Below are 19,041 nucleotides of genomic sequence, written 5' to 3'. Positions count from 1 at the left end.
AGCGACTGCTAAATTGGACAAAAAAAAAAAAAAAAAAAAAAAAAAAAAAAAAAAAAAAAACAGGTCTCCGTCCCACCCCGTGCTCCCCAGTTTCCACTGGAATTTCGAGCATTGGGTCGGCATCTCTGGAACTGGGGGTAAATTCACAAAAAACCACAAACAAAACTGTCTTCATGATCTCTCCTTGGTGCTGAAGTAGCACCCCCAAGCTCTGTTCCGTCAGTGTCAGGGCTTTTCAGACGTTTGTTTTGAGGTTTACAATATTCCTTTTTAGCCTTTACACTTCGAATGCAATAGTAAATACTTTCTCACGGATAACTATCTGCTAGTTAAAAAGATACAAAATCGGGCCAAGATTTGCAGTCTCAGTTTTCGTAAAAGGAGAGCAGACATTTGAAATTCACCTCTTATTTACTGTTTTAGCGCAGCACTAGAATTCCTCCTTTTATTCTTGTATACAATAGGCTCCGTATGATGCCTTGTCGGGGTGGAAAAACGGTGGCTGCTTTAAAAATCTTCCTCGGAGGTGATTTTGGTGTTGAGCCGCACCCGGGCCCTAGAACTACATTTCCCACATCCGCGGCGGCACCTCCCATGAGGCCTCAGCGCACGTAGGCGGTGAAAAGTGACAGCTTCCGGTCTCGCTGAGGGCTCGCGGCCGACGGCCGGAAGGTGAGCGTGGGCTGTGTGGTGGGTTGCTTTTTGGGTTCTAACCGGGTAGGAGCAAGGGGACGCACAGCTGTAGGGTGTTTTCTCATTTTTGCATTTTCCCATACTCTTCGGGAAGGCGTTGGTGTTAGAAATGGGACTAGGTTTAGGATCTTTTTTTGTATATCTTGTATTTATGGAGTTCCTGGCAGAAAGTCCCATCCGTAGGGTCTTGAGTTTAGAGGGACCGTGGACTCTTTATTGCACTAGTGGAATTGTTTGCTCAAAAAGTAAACAGAAGTTGGAAGCCCAGTAGTATACTACTGGGATGGGAGGGAGTCGTGGAAATTTTCACGTTATTTGGGGGTTTGCTTTATACACCACACTTGCTTTTAAGTATTAAGTGATCGTCCTCCATGTCCCCTAATCCTTTGGGCTTTTCTTCGAACTCCCGTTAGATAAAACAACTCCCATTGTTTTATCACGAGGAATGGTGTTTCTGCCATTCCACTTGTTCTTGTTTTCAAGATTAAGATCCCTTTATGAATTTCTAAAAGGTATTGAACGCCTGATGGTGGCTATTCATGACAAGCGCACCCAAGAATCTCCTTTATGGTAATTTACGCACCCCTTCCACGTGTTACATCTGCCTGGGAACTGCTATATTTCACTCTCAGAAGGGTGTGGTGTACTGGAAAAAGCTCTAGACTTAGTCAAGAATTGAGTCTGGGGCTCAAGAACTTTTTTACCATAAATCTGCTTAATGACCACTTGCCTGTCTAGTTACTTTGGAAATTTTTTGATAAAGGTAAATTACTTTCTAGAGAAACATCACCCTATAATTTTTAGTTTTGAAAAACTGAGTTACCTTTAATCCCATTACCCAGAGTTGTTTTAGGTGTTCCCCCACTCACCCCCTGCAGTGCTTTGCTTGTGTATGACTAAGATGCTGCTGTAGGTTTGCTTTACTTGTTTGCATTTTTTCCATTACCTTCTGTGACATTCTAATGTCATATTTAACAAGAAACCTAGTATTGTTGGAGTTTGCAGTTTTTATTTGCAGTAGATATATTCTACCTGTATCTGAGTCAGGAAGTGTCTAATAATGGAACTGGGCAAATGTATCATGTAGTCTGAAATATGCAGAATGCGTTTTAGCAGATAGTGGTCAGGGCCATTTTATTATTATTAAATATTTTCTTCCTTTCTGCTGTCACCCTTCAGGCCTCAAGTGCTAAAACTGACAACTTCCACATTTTAGATATTCTTCATTGAATAAGAAATAAGAACTAAGTTCCAATATAAGATGAGCACAATTTTTATTTGATCTGAACAGATTCACTTTGATATTTAAATCTGATTCCAGGTGTACTTTGAAGTTCTATTGAGAGTAGAAATAGTCTTCAAATGACAGGCATAATTCCAAAGAAAATTTAAAAATTATAAAAAATATAAAATTTTAAGCATGGTATTCCAGAACAATATCTAATTGAAATAATTCCTGAAAACTTGGGTTAGGATACTGTGTCATTATAACTGTTTTAGGGCATCTATTTAAAAGTACCTGTATTTACTAGAATTTAATAATGGGGTTATCTATGCCATTACCCGTCTCCAGCCCTTTAGGACTATAAAGGCAAGCTTCTTTTTTTTTTTGGCTTTTATTTTAGATGGTGAGTAAGGTCTAGGGTCTTACTTGAGAATACTTCATAAAATAAGGTTCAAGCTCATGAATTTCCAAAATTCTTTAATAGATAAGCTTAATGCCCACCAACTTTAAAAACACATTAGAACACCACAATCCACACTGCCTCAAGGAAAGGTTATTGAACAGAAATTGGTGCTTACTAAATTGACAAAATACAAAGAAAAGGTAGGTTTTCTTTCTCTAGCATTGATATTCTCATGCAATTGCTGCCCTTGAGTGGTAAATTGAAAGTTAAGTGATGTTTAATACCTATGTGATATAAAGCTATACCTCCCCACCTGGTTTTTCTACCAATGATGGGTGAAGTTCTTATTCTATACAGTGTTCTGTGGGCTTTTCAAGTCGTTTCTATTTAAAAGGAGATACAAAGAAGCAGGTTATCCTAAACAATCCTGTGGAAGGAGAAACAAGAAAAAAGACTTTAAGAAGGAGAAAGAGGGAAGGGAAGCTTCCTGGGCATGACACCATTTGCAAGGTCACAGCGAACACCCCAACGAAGGGCAGATCTTTTTTTCTCAGTTGGTACTAGATAATTGTTTGGAACATATACATGCTGAGGCTTGGATTGGGGTTCTGCTTGGGAAAGCATGTGTTCTCGGACACCCCAGCGTAACTCCTTCCTATGATCTTCACCAGGTAACCGCATTAAGTCCCAGTCTCTTTTGTACTCAAAATATCGGGCTACCCGGTCTATCTTGCCCCGGTTTCGGTTTAACTGGTCCAGCCTTGGGAGAATAAAGGACTTGGGTCTGCTGGCAACAATCAGATCTTGTTCATAAGCTGGAGGGCCCATTTCTTCTCTTTGAAGATAACAAATGAGCTGATCTTGTGAAATTCCTTGGTACTCATGTGGTAGATTAACATTTTGTGAAGTATCAATTGAGGATTCCCTGTCTTCCTGGAACTGCAGATTCATCAACCTTTGTCTTAAGTCCCAGAGATCCAGATCAGTTTCTCCACCAGATTCTGATTCACTGATAATTGACTCATCTGTCACTAATACTTCTCCTCCTGGCTTTCTACGAAGCACCTTTCTCTTCATTACTGGCTTTCGGAGTCTTTGGGAAGCCTCTGAGACCGTTTCTGATGTGGCATGACTTTCTATCTGTGAGTACTGCAGTTGTACAGGAAAAGCAGGTCGCTTCCCTGGGGTTACTGAAGCTTTACTGTAGGGATCATACTGGCTACATTGGACTTCTCTCCTGACATCTCCCTCCCCCTGCCCTGCACAGATATGGGTAAATGCGGTAGCAGCTGCTAACATTCGTTCTTCTGGATCCATATTTGCCCATTTTTGTCCATTTGGTCCTACAAGTTCCTCCATTGCTTCCCCTACACTGTAGGACTGTCTGCAAGAGATAATAACATTGGTCAGTCTTCTGATAAATTCCTAGCTCACAAGCTATCATACTTGTTATCTCAATTTTACAGAGTCAAATGGAAAAAGAATGGCTAAGGTAACTATAAATATAATAAGTAGAGAATTAAACTGTCAGAATAGTTTAGAGGGGCATTAATTCAACTCTACAGAATCTATTTTCTGCTTTCATTTCTACTCCTGGCTTTCTACTCCCTTGCCATACTTAGTAGCACTTACGACAAGATAAGAGAGTTCTGACATAAGAAAAAGCTTGAGACTATATTTGGGGCATACTGTTTAGTGCATATCATGTAACATGTCTAGTGGATATACTGTGTTCCTGGCATTTAACATTTGTTAATTCATGTAATCCTCACAATCACAGGATTAGTTCTTTTATGTAGATGAGTAACATGAGGTAGAGAAATTCAGTAACTTGCCTAAAGTTACACAGCTAATAAGTAGCAGAGCTGGAATTCTAACTCCAGCAGTCTGGCTTCAGACTGAGTCCTTGCTTTGAGCCCTAAAAGTGACCGAATCTAAAAACCATCAAAAAGCAGTACTATGTTATTACACTTACACACATATATGTATGTAGGCATAATACTCCCTGTCCTTCAGTAATTTTAAAGCATCTTCAGTAGCCAAGGTAAATCTGTTCATTCTAGTACCATGCCACAGATAAAACTTTTAGTATTTAAATCAAATGGCCAAGATCCAAGGTAGGTTATCTATTGCCCACTAGTTTTTGTGCCCCACTATTTCTTTTTTCAAAATTGAAAAATGGTTTATGATAATTTTAAATAATTTTCCCTTCCTGACCAGGTTTCTCTCTCAAAGACGGTTTTTAGTTTCTTTCTTTTTTTTAGTACTAGGGATTGAACTCAGGGGCCTTTAACCATTGAGCCACATCTCCAGTCCTGCTTTGTATTTTATTTAGAGACAAGGTCTCACTAAGTTACTTAGGCCCTCACTAAATTGCTGAGGCTGGTGTTCAACTTGTGATCCTCCTGCCTCAGCCTCCTGAGTCCTGAGACTACAGGCGCCTCACCACCATGCCCAGCTTCAGTTTTAATTTCTCTAGATATACATATTCACATGTACTTTTTTAATGCTATATAGCAACACAGTTGGAAACTTCTGAAGCTTAAAGGTAATAGCAGTGATCCAGCTATTAACAGCACACGTAGTTTTACTTCATTTTGTTTAAAGTTGCATTGAATTCTAATGTATGGACATTCCATAATTTAGTTGGACCCTTATTGACATAATTTATTTAGGTTCATGGTAACTTAATGTTATAGGAGGTTCTGGGGAGTGATGCTGGCCAAATTATATTGTTTACATTGCGTGCAAATATGAATGTGTAACAACAAATCCCATCATTATGTACAACTACAATGCACCAACAATAAATGTGAGAAAAAACTATTGTTACAATGAATATCTTGCAACTTTTAAAATACTGTGTAGGTTAAATTTCTAGACATGGAAGAGGTGGGTCAAAAGATAATGTGTCCAAATTTGATAGCTGTTGTCAAAATATTTAGCTCATCTTTTAAAGAAGCTGTATCAATAATATATTAGATCTTTGTTCTCCTACCTCTCTCCAAAGTGGACTAGCAAACTTTGTCATCCTTATAGTCAGTTCTGTGAGAACTTCTCATATATTTTGAATTTATTTAATGTGAGTAAACCTGAGCTTTTTATATGAAATGGTTGGTCTTTGTCCATTTACCTCTCAGTTGTTGGATTTTTTTTCTTATTGTCTTTTTGTTAAAAGTGACTACATTATTAATGAAGTACTTATATATACTAAAGAATTTAGACCTTTACCATCATTCCTTTTTTTTTTTTCTAGTTGGACACAATACCTTTTCTATGTGGTGCTGAGGATTGAACCCAGCGCCTTGCATGTACTAGGCATTCGCTCTACCACTGAGCCACAACCTCAGCTCCCCCTTTTATTAATTGATTGCCTTGCTGGCAATAATTTTTATTTTTAGTAGTCACATTTTGATTTTCTAGTTTCTTGGTTTTTATAGCATTTTACCTAAAAATGCCTTTTCTTCCTCCAGTATTATAAGAAAAAATTATTCTATGTTGTTACTTCTATTTGTTTCGCTTTTTACGTTTAATCTACTCATCAAAGGGCAGAACCTAGCTTAATTACCAGTCAACTTTTAGAATAACCAACCATCAATCAGATTGTATAGGACTGTCCCAATCTCAACCCATTAAAATTAAAAATTTTCAAGTCTGACTATTTCAACAAAATTTACACAAATATATTAGAATAGATAGGAAGTAATAATCCGCAGCTTATGTATATTAATATTATAGCTATTGTAATTATATAATTAAGTTATATATTATATATTGTGGTTTTATAGGTGTTCCAATATGGTATGACAGGACAAAATGGATTAAGAATGCAGTATATTTGCCCTCAGATTATTGAAATATATAGAAATTTCAGCACTGACATCTAAATTACATCAGACTGACTCTTGTAACTGTGCCAGAGGTATAGCAATCTTTTATCAGAAAATATACATTAAATTTGGCTTAATAAAAGGTCAGTAATGGTTAATTACCTTTTTTCTGCCATGAGGAATGCTTAATGAAAGCAATAGAATCTTGTCTCCAGGTTGTCCTTCCAATGTGAAATGTAATAACTGATAATATTTCTTCAATTAGGCTAGCTTATTTTGTGCCACCTTTAAAACAGAATATTATAGCTGATAAAACATACAAATCACTTATTTTATCTGAAGTACTAGAAACCATTAGAAACTCAGAAGTAGTTGTAAATAGCCCAAGTAAAGAAATCATATGATCAGAAAAGTTGGATAATAATGGGAAATCAACAGAAAATGTCATAGAGAAAAACATATCAGTAATGAGTCATCAGTCATCTGTTAATGAAGAAAAAAGAAGTGAAATCAGTATTTCCCCCCCAAATTTTAAATAATTAAAAAAAAAAACCCTTAATAGGTGAATATATTCTCTTTTCCCCTGTCAGTTGGCCAGATATTACATAAAAGAATAATATCCATGAATAATCAGCCCATAGTAATTAAACCAGTGCTTATATCTCTGGGCAAGCAAAGCCTATATATACTCTTTGGGCATCAGATTAAATCTTAGTTGCTGTTCCACCATAAGGATTGACATCACCAAAGGAACTAGTGCTGACATTGTTTTATCCCTTTGCTCTCTTTTCAGTACTGTTTGTTTATTCCTAGGGTCGTCATATCATGGCTGAAAATGACACAGATAGAAACCAGATTGAGAAACTCCTACAAAGAGTACAAGAATTGGAGCAGGAGGTGCAAAGACTTAAGAAAGAACAGGACAACATTAAAGACTCAACTATTAAAGAAGATTCTTCAGGATCTGGAAAAGCTAAGCGTGCATTTGACTTCAGTGCTCATGGCAAAAGACATGTGGCCCTAAGAATAGCTTATTTGGGCTGGGGATACCAGGGCTTTGCTAGTCAGGAAAACACAAACAATACCATTGAAGAGAAATTATTTGAGGCTTTAACCAAGACTCGACTAGTAGAAAGCAGACAGACTTCCAACTATCACCGGTGTGGGCGAACAGACAAAGGAGTTAGTGCCTTTGGACAGGTAAGGGCCAGTATACTATTTCTCAAAGCAACTAATACCAAGGTATCTAGGTGTACATGGAGTATTGAGATTATCTGTATCTCTAAAATACAGTATATTTTTTTAATTCCATAGGTGATTTCTCTTGACCTACGTTCTCGGTTTCTAAGGGGCAGTGATTCAGAGGACCCTAATTTAAAAGATGAAGCCAATGATGCTGCGAAAGAGATCCGTTACACCCACATTCTCAATCGGGTGCTTCCTCCAGACATCCGTGTACTGGCCTGGGCCCCTGTGGAACCTAGTTTCAGTGCCAGGTTTAGCTGTCTTGAGCGGACTTACCGCTATTTTTTCCCTCGTGCTGATTTAGATATTTTAACAATGAATTTCGCAGCTCAGAAGTATGTTGGCACCCATGATTTCAGGAATTTGTGTAAAATGGATGTAGCCAATGGAGTTATTAATTTTCAGAGGACGATTCTGTCTGCTCAAGTACAGCTAGTGAGCCAAAGCATGGGTGAGGAGAGATGGCAAGAACCTTTCCAGTTATGTCAATTTGAAGTGATTGGCCAGGCATTCCTTTATCATCAAGTCCGCTGTATGATGGCTATCCTTTTTCTTATTGGCCAAGGATTGGAGAAGCCAGAGATTATTGATGAATTGCTGAACATAGAGAGAAATCCCCAGAAACCTCAATATAGGTAAGTTAAACCAAACCAAATTAGCATGCCCCCTCCCCCAAGATTGTCTAAATAACCAAGTTACTGATTTTGATTTCAGGAAGCTCTTAATCTAATTTGTAGAATGTTGTGAACATGTGGGAATATATTCTAATTTTCTCATTGTTTTATTCTATTAGTAAGGAAACAGGTATTTGGAGCAGGCCTCTTAACTCCTGAATATTCATTCCCACATCTTTTTTGCTTTTGAATTTGTTGTTAATAGGCACTACTATTAGTTACTGGAGAAATTAAAGCACGGATACATTATATCTGGATTATTTTGTATTACTAAATAGTCATGGTACTGTACTTTTGAGAACAAGTTGAGGTCAGATACTAGTAATTCATTCCCAGGCTATAGAATGCCAAATTAACAAATTTGGATAATACTGTGAGCTGTTTTGGATTTTACTGCAGTGTCAACTCACCTCTTTACTGACATTTACCAAATATAGACCAAATTGATCCATGGTTTGTTGCTTTTTTTTTCTTTTTAAAATTATAATAAAATTTTCAGGATAAGATAATATTGTATTTTCTTAGCTACTAGATCCTCAATATTGATACCTGTAGTCTTCCCTTACTTTTTAGCTAAAGCAAACCTCAGTTTTTTAAAAAAGGACCATTTTTAAAAAGTGGCTGCTATGGATTCTCACACTGTTTCTTCTCTTTTTCTCTAGTATGGCTATAGAATTTCCTCTAGTCTTATACGACTGTAAGTTTGAAAATATCACGTGGATCTATGATCAGGAGGTTCAGGAGTACAATGTTACTCACCTGCAACAACTGTGGGCTAATCATGCTGTGAAAACTCAGATATTATATAGTATGCTACAAGGACTGGACTCGGTTGAATTACCCTATGGGACGGGACCAAAGATGGATGGAGCAATAGAGTGGAGAAACATTAAGCCCTCTATCATAAAGCAGACCAGTGCCTTTGTAGAAGGAGTGAAAATGCGCACATATAGACCCCTCATGGACCGTCCTAAATGCCAAGGTTTGGAATCCCGGATCCAGCATTTTGTACGCAGAGGACGCATTGAACACCCACATTTATTCCATAAAGAAACAAAAGCCAAAAGGGACTGTAATGACACACTAGAGGAAGAGACTACTGTTTTGGAGAAACCAACCAAGAGGGTCTGTGTAGATGCAGAAATTAAAAGCATCATTTAATCATAGATAACTTGCCAGGACCTAAGAAGCGACAACCAGCTAGTGGTAGGCAGTAGAAATGAAATTTAAAGGAAAAAAAAAAAATTCAAGAAGTCTTAGTAGTTCTGATTATCAGCTTTTTTAGGGGTAGGGGGCGAAAAAAAGAAAGGAAGTTCTTAAGGAAGTTCTGGTTTAAACAGGAAAAAGTTCAGAGGCTATCATCCCTGTCCAAAAGGATTAAGAGATGAAAGAAGCAAAAGTCATTTGTAGCTAGGCATGGTGGCACATACTTGTACACTCAGGAGGAGGCTGAGGCAGAAGGACTGCAAGTTTGAGGCCAGCTTTGGCAATTTGGCAAAAACTTGTATGAAAAAATTTTAAAAATTATAAAGGATTGGGAATATAGTTCAGGGGTAAAGCATCCCAGCGTTCAATTCTCAGTACTAGAAGGGGTAAAGAACTGTAATTTATGTACACCTGGAAACCTGTGCCTTATGTACAAATTCATTAAAACCTGATCCTGTGTTTAGTTCATTTTGCTGCTCTTTTTCAAGATAAATGAGATTTTTACTAATCTGAATTTTCATAGCTTTATTTTATATTTTTAAAATTTTTATTTTTTTTTTAGTTGTAGTTGAACACAATATCTTTTTTTTATTTTTTATTTTTTAAATGTGGTGCTGAGTAGTGAACCCAGGGCCTTGCACGTGCTAGGCAAGCGCTCTACTGCTGAGCCACAATCCCAGCCCAACAGCTTTATTTTTTAAGACATTAAAAAATAACAAATTTAGTCAGTTAAGAATTAGATAAATTGGTTTACTTAAATATGGCACAAGACCTTTTTCTATGAGGCCTATAAATCTAGTGTAGAAGTTGCCAAACTTTTTTTGGGGAGGATGGCAGAGTAAATACTACTTTAGGCTCTATGAGACACAAATGGTCTGTTCTAGTATTCTTTTCAACAAGTCTTAAATGTAAAAAACACTTGCTCTATTAGTCTTTATTATTTTAATTAGTGCATTATATATATAAATGGGATTCATTGTGGTATATTCTTACATAAACAGCATAATTTGGTAGATTTAATTCCCCAGTACTTCCCAAATCCCTCCAGGGGGAGGGGGGGAGGGAAAGGAAAGGTAATGAGATTGGTTACATTATGTAATGTGCATGTACTAATATGGCATAATGAATCTCACTATTATGTATAAATCTTATGTACCAAAAAAATAAATAAATAAATAAATTTAAAGAGAAGACACTCAAGCTAAATTTTAGGATAAAGAACCAGAGCTTTAACTGTCTTAACTCAGAAGATGCAATCTGTATAAAGGTTAGAGATTATAGCATATATATTCAGGAAACTGTACCTCAGTATGGCAAAAACATGGTTTAGAAAGGCAGGCATCGGTCATATCTGTAGACCTTTGTAGGCCTTCCTTAAAAATCTTAGATTGGGGAAAAAAAATAAAGCTAGACAGATCTATGTAGCAAAAGCACTGCTCTAGGTATACTGTGAATTGAAAAAAGGCAAGACTGAGGCTAGAGAGACCAGTGAGGCTACTGGAATAATTGAGGCAATAGATGACAGAATAGATCTGTATTAGGAATAATAAGGGATGGAAAGAAGATAAATTTGAGGTTAAAAAGGCAGCAGTAGGACTCTGAGTGAATGTAGTGTTAAAAAGTAGGAAGGCTTTTAGGATAGTGTTATAGGTTCAGATCTGAACAAAAGAGTAGCTGGTATTACTACATACTGAGATAAGAAAATGAAGTGGGGCTTTGTTCTCAAAACATAGTTGTTAAGTGACCCTTAAAATATTATAACTGCTGGTTAATATATGAAACTCATGGGGCCATTAGAAATAATACTGATATGTACATAGAACTGACTTCATTAGTGCTACAGAAGCTCAGTAGGAGGTGTATTACAGAAATAAGACTACTGAAAAAGTTCTGGGGTTAAGAAATAAAATAGCCTAAGAAAAGTGAGATGATCCTGTGGAACATTCAAGTGAGGAGGTACATTGTGATGGACTTGCATCCTAGCAGAGAAGGAACCAGAATGTATTTACATTTTAAAATGGCAAGATAGTGATACAGAATAAATTTATTTAAAATAGCCAACTGTATGATCTATGTCTTCTGGATATTGAATCTCTGTCAATTTGGGGGATCTGATGAACCAACACTTCACAATGATCTGAATGTTCCTAAAATATTATTCCTTTGCCATTTAATTTTGATGTAAAGATCTTGTTTTTAGTGTAATCACTGAGCATGGTAGATTACCCTTACTTAAACATGTAAAAACAAATCGATTACTTTTTTTCAGTTTCTTACCTTATTTCAAATGTATCTTGATTGGCATTATTATTCACGTTAACAACAACAACAAAAACCTAGAAAAGGAAAAGAGAGTTTAAATCATTCCTCATCTTAAAAAAAAAAAGACTCTAAAACCATGATATGTAATGACAAAAAGCACTTGCTAAAAGTTATATGCTAGGAGATTATATAGAAGCAAAGAGAGAATCAGGATCAGATTTTAAGTAAAATCGTTTCAAGATTGACCAGATTATCAAATATGGAAATGTAATTATTTACTAACCTCATTTTAGATAGTTACCACAGGAAGAAGTCAGGACAGTCATAACAGAGGGAGCAAATGAAAGGCCCCCAAATGTACCTTTGCCAAATTACTTGTTATTGGAGGCAGTGTTTGTACAAAATCAAATCTGATCCATAGAAAGGACTCACTGAGTGTTAGAAGAAAGCAAACTATGATATCTGTTTTTAGAATGGAAAGAATTATATCAAAAGTTCTTGAGTTTAAATGAGATAATCCTTAGTGATTTGTGGGACCCTGGACTGGGAGGATTTCTGATACTAAAGCCAGGAGATTTTTTAAAAGATGGCATATGTAACTGTATTATGTGTGTTTTCTTTGTGTTTAAATTACATCACATTCATTTATCATCGAACATGTGAAGAAAGATGTTTGCAAACACTGAGATGCTAACTTTAATAAGGTCCACAGGTCATCAATCTTTTCTAATATTAAGACACAGCAATCTTTTCTATTAGAGGGGAAACTTGCTAGAGCAACTTATATTTTGTAGATAAATAGGATAGTTTTGACCAAAATATCTAACAATATAAATTTTTTCAAAAATCTCAAGTGACTCACTGTCCCAGGTTTAGCTAGTTAAAATTGAAAGGATTTTACAGGAGGAAGGATTTTAAATGCAGATAGAGGAGCTGAGTCCATAGATTCTAAGCATTATAAGGAGTCTACTGCAGAGTTATAACAAAATTCCTCTACCACAGGGGAGGTAAGCAGACAACTTAAAGAATGAAAGTATTAAAACATCCTATCTTAAAGCAAATACCACCATAAGAAGGTCAAAGAGACAACAAACTGAGGAAAGCACTTGTAATATGTTTAAAATCAATAATTAAAATTATTAAAAAGTACACATCAGTAAAATAATAGGGAAAAGATATTTGCCAAAAATATTATGACTAAAACACAATGTTTAGCCTCATTAATAATCAAATTAAGATATCTTTTTAGACTGAAGTTCCCCCCCAATATTCAGTGCTGACAGTGTGAAGAAATAATCACTTCAAAATTAATCTGCTGGGCTGGGGTTGTAGTTTATCGGAAGAGCGCTGGCCTAGCACATGTGAGGCCCTAGGTTTGATCCTCACACCACAAAAAAATAAATAAAATAAAGGTGTTGTGTCCAACTACAACTAAAAAAAAATACTTAAAAAAACCCTTATCTGCTTTCAGCAATTTATTCTAAGTTAACACTGGATAAAAATGCAAACCTGCATATGTACAAGCGACCAGTAACACACTATTTTATGATCATGAAGAAATTGGAAACAAACATCATTAGGGGACTGGCTAAATATATGGTACAATACAGCTGTACCATTCATTCATTAAAAATGGTAATGCACATCTACAATGGCATAGAAACATGTTCTGAATACGGCATTGACTGAATAAGACATAATCTATGTATTCATGGTAACCAAAGCAATGACATTTCAATAAGGATAACAATGTAAATATAATGAAATAGTGTTTTTTATTTGATGATTTTTTGTGGCTGATGGACTTATTTTCTTTCTCATCTTTGTGTACTTAATATTGCTTATTTACTTCTAAAAACATGTACATATACAAGTCTACATTTCTGTCTGATGTATCTCCTTAGAATAAATTCCTGGAAGTGGACTATGTCTTAGAAATTATGGTAAATCCTAAATCAAGATGATAAAACTGCCCTCTAGTAAAATCAATTACCCCTAACATAGGGAGTATGGCGGGGGTGAGGTGGGGTGGGGCTTATTTTTTCACTCTTACAGCGCTGGATATTGAAAAGGATATGTAGTTTCTTTAAAATTTGCATTATTAATTATATGTAATTTTACAGTAAGAAAGGGTTTATTTTCATTTTGGGATAAGACTACCTCCTAACTCATTAGGCAAACACCTTTCTGATATGGTCAGTTCCAGAAGTCCACAAAAAGTGTAACTCGAAGGTAAGAAGATCTGTCTGCTCTTTATTTTTAAAATTATTTTTATTTTTTCCTGTCTGCTCTTTAGAACAACAAAGACAACAGTCGAAACCAGCTGGCCGGGAGGGGCTCCAGGAGCTCGGTTCCTTCCCAGGAGAAAGGAACCAACTCCCCCAGGGCTCGGTGCACTAGCTCACAGGCGACCGACCGAAGGGCGGGCAGCGTCGCACGATCAGCAGGCACACTTTGTGACCTGGAGGGCCTGCAGTTGCCCTGTGCACTGAACAGTACGGGTTACAGCGCCTTAGGAAACACACAATTAGGATTCGTTAAGAACGCCAGGCTATGGGACGGCGCTCCAGGAAAAGGAGAGGGAATCTGCAATTCCGTAAGAGTCTAAAGGAGGAAAAAGAAGCACTGGCTCCCGCAGTAGCGGGCGAGCATCCCCCAGCCCCTATGGCTCTCAGCCTCGGCCCAGCTCACCCGCCTCACCGACGTCCGAAACTTGCCCCGCCTCGGGCTGCCCTACCAGAAGAGCCCCGCAGATTTCGGTTAGTGCTCCGGTCTCGCGCAGGCGTACTATCCACCCACGCACCCACCTAAGCCGTTAACCGTCTGGCTTTGGAGGTTTAAACCCCGGGAGCGAACCCGCGCCCTCCGCCCCGCCTACCAGCTCTCTTATTGGCCTTGAGGACGATTCGTACTCCATATCTGCCTTATGATTGGTGCATATTTTCTCTCGGTCGTCTAGCACAGGCGCGAGGAAGCCCGGGATCTGGGGCAGTGGAATTAACTGCTGTCCTGACCCGATAGGTTGAGGCTGGTTTTCAGCAATCGTTTACGCTTCACTTTATCAAGTATTCAGTTTGGCGGTAAGGTTAGGTCCCGGAAAAAGGAGAGGACTCTCAATTTTCGATTAATGGCGATGTAACTGGGTTTTGTTTTTTTTGGGGGAAGAGGCTGACCTAATCTGTCCAACTCGGTGGGATCAGTTTACACCCTTGCCAACTCTTAGCGGCCAGAGGGTTGCAGAGCACTTTTGGCACCACTTCAGGCAATTCTGCTTTGTTTCAGATGTGCCACCCCGGGGTCTGATATGTCCACCTCCTGTATAAAGACTGGGAGCCCATTGCTGTGTCTCCAACCACATTTCCTACTGTCACTCTTCCACAGTGCTCCAACCACTGACTTTCTTGCTGAACGTAACACTTTTTTTTTTCTATACACTTCACATGGTCTTACTCCCCTGCCCCAAAATATATTTAAAATGACCGACGTTTTAATTTTTTTTTTCTTTTGTATATGTACCAGCAAGTAAAAGGCTGGTGCTTTGAGGATTGCTGAGGATGAGATCTGGTTAAGAAAGAATTCCCTATAGTTAAATATTTTAGTCACTGCCATGCAGCCAATCTAAACTTGTCTTTCAAATCCTGATGGTTGTATTTTCCATCTTATACAAACAAGCAGTTCAGGTTCTCAAGTTCAATTTTTGCAATTCAGGATTCAGTGGATGGGGAACATAATGTTTTATTTCTTTTATCCAAACACTTTCTATTACCTGTTAGTCTCCCGGCTTTGTCTCGGCCTTGCACTAACTTCTAAAGCACATTTGGAATTTGGAGGAAGGAAATAGAATGAACGAAACAGAAAAGATAACAGAAGTAGGTTGTGGAGATTTGAGTGACCTTACTCCATTTTGCAAAATCTCATTCTTTTCTTTGCTCAGGTTTGGTCATTTTATACCTGAGTGACTTTTTCCTTGGCAGGGAATCTCCAGTGAATGTGTCTTAGAAACAGGGAGTAGATAAAATCATTTTTTTACCCATTGCTTTGAACATACTCCTTAACCTGACCTGCCCCTCTTAAGTTTCTTGTTATCATATATATTAATTTTTGACCTTGAAACTCTTTTAATAATACTTTGAAAGATCTACTCCTGTTATATTTCAGATTTTAAGTGTATCTTGTGTTATATCCAACCCTGTTTTTTTGATGCATCACTTAAATTTACCTAGATATGATCACCACGGTTTTATGAAGTTCACTAGACTCAGACCAGGAAGCATTAATCAAGGTGATCTAAAATGTAGTATATGAAAGAAAATCCTGTGCTTGGAAACCAAATCTCGTCTTTTTAAAAAAGTTATCAAGGAAAGTTTCAAGCATTTTATAGTGAAGCCCAATGAACTCCCTACCAGCTCTAGCAATGTTAATTCGTAATTTATTGCTTCCATGTTATGTGTATACTTGTTGTTCTGAAGCAAATATCAGCCACCCAAAATTTATTTCAGTATAACAAAGCATAACTGTAATACTATAATCACACCTAAAGTATTTAGTGTATTTACTTAATATCAAGTATCCACTGTTTAATTTTCTACTTCTTTCTCTCTTATAATTTGCTTCCTTAAACTAGGATCCAGTCAAATTCACACATTGTGGTTTTGTGATTGTTGTTAGTCTTTTAAGTTTTTTTTAATTCTATAAATTAAATATTTTCCATCTTATACAAATAAGCAGTTCAGGTTCTCAAGTTCAATTTTTGCAATTCAGGATTCAGTGGATGGGGAACATAATGTTTTATTATGTTCACTTTTATCTCCCTTGCAATTTGTTAAAGGATCAAGTTGTTGCTTCTATGAAGTTTCCCATATCTATATTTTGCTGATTACATCTAAGTGGCATAGTTTAACATGATTTCCTTACCTTTTGATGTATAACACAGCTCTCTTTTATGTGCCTTGCCCATCAGGTATAATTGATTTATTAACCCATCAGCATCTTTATGGTTTCAAATATTTCAACTAGTTGTGTGCTTAAATTGACAACTCCTTTATGACAGCTTTTCTTACCTCACACTTTGTTGACATTTTTAAACTCCTGCAATGTTAGTTATCTTGTTTCACTAATTATATCCTGTATCTAACATTTTAAATTCTTTCCTCTTTAAGTCTTCCTTGAACTGGGGAACACCAGTAATGATGTGAAGAATAACAAAATAAAAATAAACAACTTTCCCTTGATAACTGGTGCTGTCTCCTGTTACCCTTCTTGTCCATCTTCTCTTCCCTATTGCCATTGTTCCTTAAGTCCCTCATTCTGAATTCTACCTTATCAGTAGATTAAAAGTGTACATTCAAAGGTCATCAGCATTCTTAATAGTCAACTCAATTGTCTTATTAGTCAGTCCTATTTTTTTTTTTTTTTTTTTTTTTTTACTTTTAAAAGAGTATGTAGGGCTGGGGTTGTGGTTCAGTGGTAGAGTACTTACTAGCATGTGTGAGGCGCTGGGTTCAATCCTCAGCACCACACAAAAATAAATAAAGGTATTGTATCCAACTACAAATATATATATATATATATATATAAAGTATGTAATAATTGATTCAACAAATATTAAAAACCATGTTGGATACAGTGGTGTGTCTTGATGATTTGATAATTAAAAAAAAGACATAATCTCTGCCCTTATGAAGCTTCTTGTCAGGAGAAATTGACATTGATCAAACAATCACAAAGTATTGTAAAATTACAACTGTGATTAGTCAGTGCTAAGGAGAGGCAAGAATTCAACAAGAACTTCTAATAATAGGGAGATTTGGCACAGTATCACTAAACCAAGAACTGAAAGATAAGTAGGCAAAAGGATGTAGAGGGTAGAGATGGGAGTGAAAAGCATTTCCTAGGTAGAGGGGAAAAGCATATGCAGAGGTCTATGTGAGTAGAAGCTTAGAAGATTCAAGAAATTGAAAGAGGACGAGCAAAAAAACAAAATACAGATGGTAGTAATGAGACTAAGAAGTAGGCAGGGACCAAATCATGCAGGTCAAGTAGGCCAAGGCAAGGAATTTGATCTTAACCCCAAGAGCTAAGAAAGCAAGCATTTTAAACAGAATTGGGTGTTTGTTATATAGTCAGGTTTGCATTTGAAATGATCATCTTGTCTACATGGAGGAGAGCAAGATTATATGTAAAGTCCAAATGGGAGGTAGTTGCATGTACAAGATGGAAGGTGGTGGTATCTTAGGCTAAGATTGTAATAGCCAGAGATGTTAAGAAAGCTAAGAATGACTTGAATGAGGATTGGTTGGGGTTGAGGTATAAGAGACAGGTTATGGATTATTCAAAGTTTTCTGGTTTGTGCAGCGGGATGCTATTTTCAGAGATAAGGAAGACTGGAAGAAGACCACATTATATGAGGCAGCGTTTGATTCTGAACATGCTGAATTTGAGATGGCTTTGGTGAAAATAAGGGTAGACAGTTGGAAATCTGAGTGTGTAGCTTAGGGAAAACTAAGGTGAAAAGCCAGGTAATATGGGCATGTGACTCATTTGCATATGAGTAGATGATAGCCAAGGTAATGGATGAAAATGAGGTCTCTCATTGAGGGAATACAGAATGAAGAAAAGGCAGCTGTGCTTGCTCACTGCTCTCTCCTTGAAATGCTCCCATCTGAAACACCCTTCCTTGGCTCTCCACCCACTTCTCTTCTGCCTCTGAACTCTTGCTGTTTCCCCAAGGATCAGTCCTTTTATTAAAACCTTGAAGACTTTAGTAGTTTTGCTGCTTTCATTCTCCATTTTATGTAGGGTAATTTCAAAATCTGTATTTCCAATTCTTGGCTCTCCCCTGAGTTTCTAAAATCTTAGATGTGTACTGAAATTTCCATTTGGATATCTTTTCATCTTCTCAAATCCAACATCCTGAAATATTTATTACTCTTTTTTCCTTTGGATTCTCATTTGTGATTCTGCTACTTCTATCCATGATATTATTTTCTCACATTCCTAATACTTAAGAAATGATTGTGTTTTGTTTTTTGTTTTTACTCTCTCATTTCTATATATTTAATAAGCTTTAAGTTTTGTCAGTTGTTCCCTAGTAAATTATCCTTTATTTACTAGTTCACCTCTAATTATTTTGCTTTTGAACTCTTTAAGTAAAACATTAATGATATGGGGGGATATGACTTTCAAAAGACAAAATCAAAACAAATTAAAGAGCTAATTAACTTTTGTGATTCCAGAATTAGACAACTCCTTATTTTTAAAAATAGACAGAAAAAGGCTGAAGAAAGCAGAAACAGGGAACAAAAATGGATTGCCATTTCCTTATAGGGTTAAAGCAAAGGGACATCCTTAGAATTCTGGCCCAAGTGAACTGGGTCCTTTTTGATTGATTGCTTTGAATTCTCTCTCTCTCTCTCTCTCTCTCTCTCTCTCTCTCTCTCTCTCTCTCTCTCTCTCTTTTTTTTTTTTTTTTGCTACCTGACTCTTCAGAGTTTGGTTTAATTA

At 36.9% G+C, this 19,041-nt stretch overlaps 3 protein-coding genes across 4 annotated transcripts in view; 2 read left to right on the top strand and 1 right to left on the bottom strand.

The window, feature by feature from the left end:
• Positions 1 to 567: 567 nt before the first annotated feature.
• Positions 568 to 11,332, top strand: Pus3 (pseudouridine synthase 3). The gene is made up of 4 exons (XM_005330766.5): positions 568 to 672; positions 6,965 to 7,351; positions 7,466 to 8,031; positions 8,733 to 11,332. Exons 2-4 carry the CDS (start codon positions 6,977 to 6,979, stop codon positions 9,229 to 9,231), a joined length of 1,440 nt encoding a protein of 479 aa, XP_005330823.1. The 5' UTR covers positions 568 to 672; positions 6,965 to 6,976; the 3' UTR covers positions 9,232 to 11,332.
• Hyls1 (HYLS1 centriolar and ciliogenesis associated) lies at positions 2,379 to 14,385 on the bottom strand. Of its 2 annotated transcripts, none has more exons than XM_005330765.4 (4): positions 14,230 to 14,385; positions 11,554 to 11,612; positions 6,314 to 6,436; positions 2,379 to 3,705 (listed from the first exon to the last, which is right to left on the bottom strand). In XM_005330765.4, exons 3-4 carry the CDS (start codon positions 6,325 to 6,327, stop codon positions 2,778 to 2,780), a joined length of 942 nt encoding a protein of 313 aa, XP_005330822.1. In that variant the 5' UTR covers positions 6,328 to 6,436; positions 11,554 to 11,612; positions 14,230 to 14,385; the 3' UTR covers positions 2,379 to 2,777. The 2 variants fall into 2 exon arrangements, with proteins under 2 accessions (XP_005330822.1, XP_021585825.1); XM_021730150.3 differs by having other exon boundaries at positions 14,276 to 14,369.
• LOC144376699 (uncharacterized) overlaps positions 14,092 to 19,041 on the top strand; it is a 38,676-nt gene continuing 33,726 nt past the window's right edge. The window contains exons 1-2 of the mRNA XM_078044961.1: positions 14,092 to 14,297; positions 14,560 to 14,618. Of these exons, the coding sequence (XP_077901087.1) occupies positions 14,092 to 14,297; positions 14,560 to 14,618 (265 nt within the window). The remainder of the gene's footprint in view (positions 14,298 to 14,559; positions 14,619 to 19,041) is intronic.

The sequence above is a fragment of the Ictidomys tridecemlineatus genome, chromosome 4 (genome assembly GCF_052094955.1).
Source record: "Ictidomys tridecemlineatus isolate mIctTri1 chromosome 4, mIctTri1.hap1, whole genome shotgun sequence".
Taxonomy (NCBI): Eukaryota; Metazoa; Chordata; class Mammalia; order Rodentia; family Sciuridae; genus Ictidomys; species Ictidomys tridecemlineatus.
This window is presented reverse-complemented; position numbering and strand designations above follow the sequence as displayed.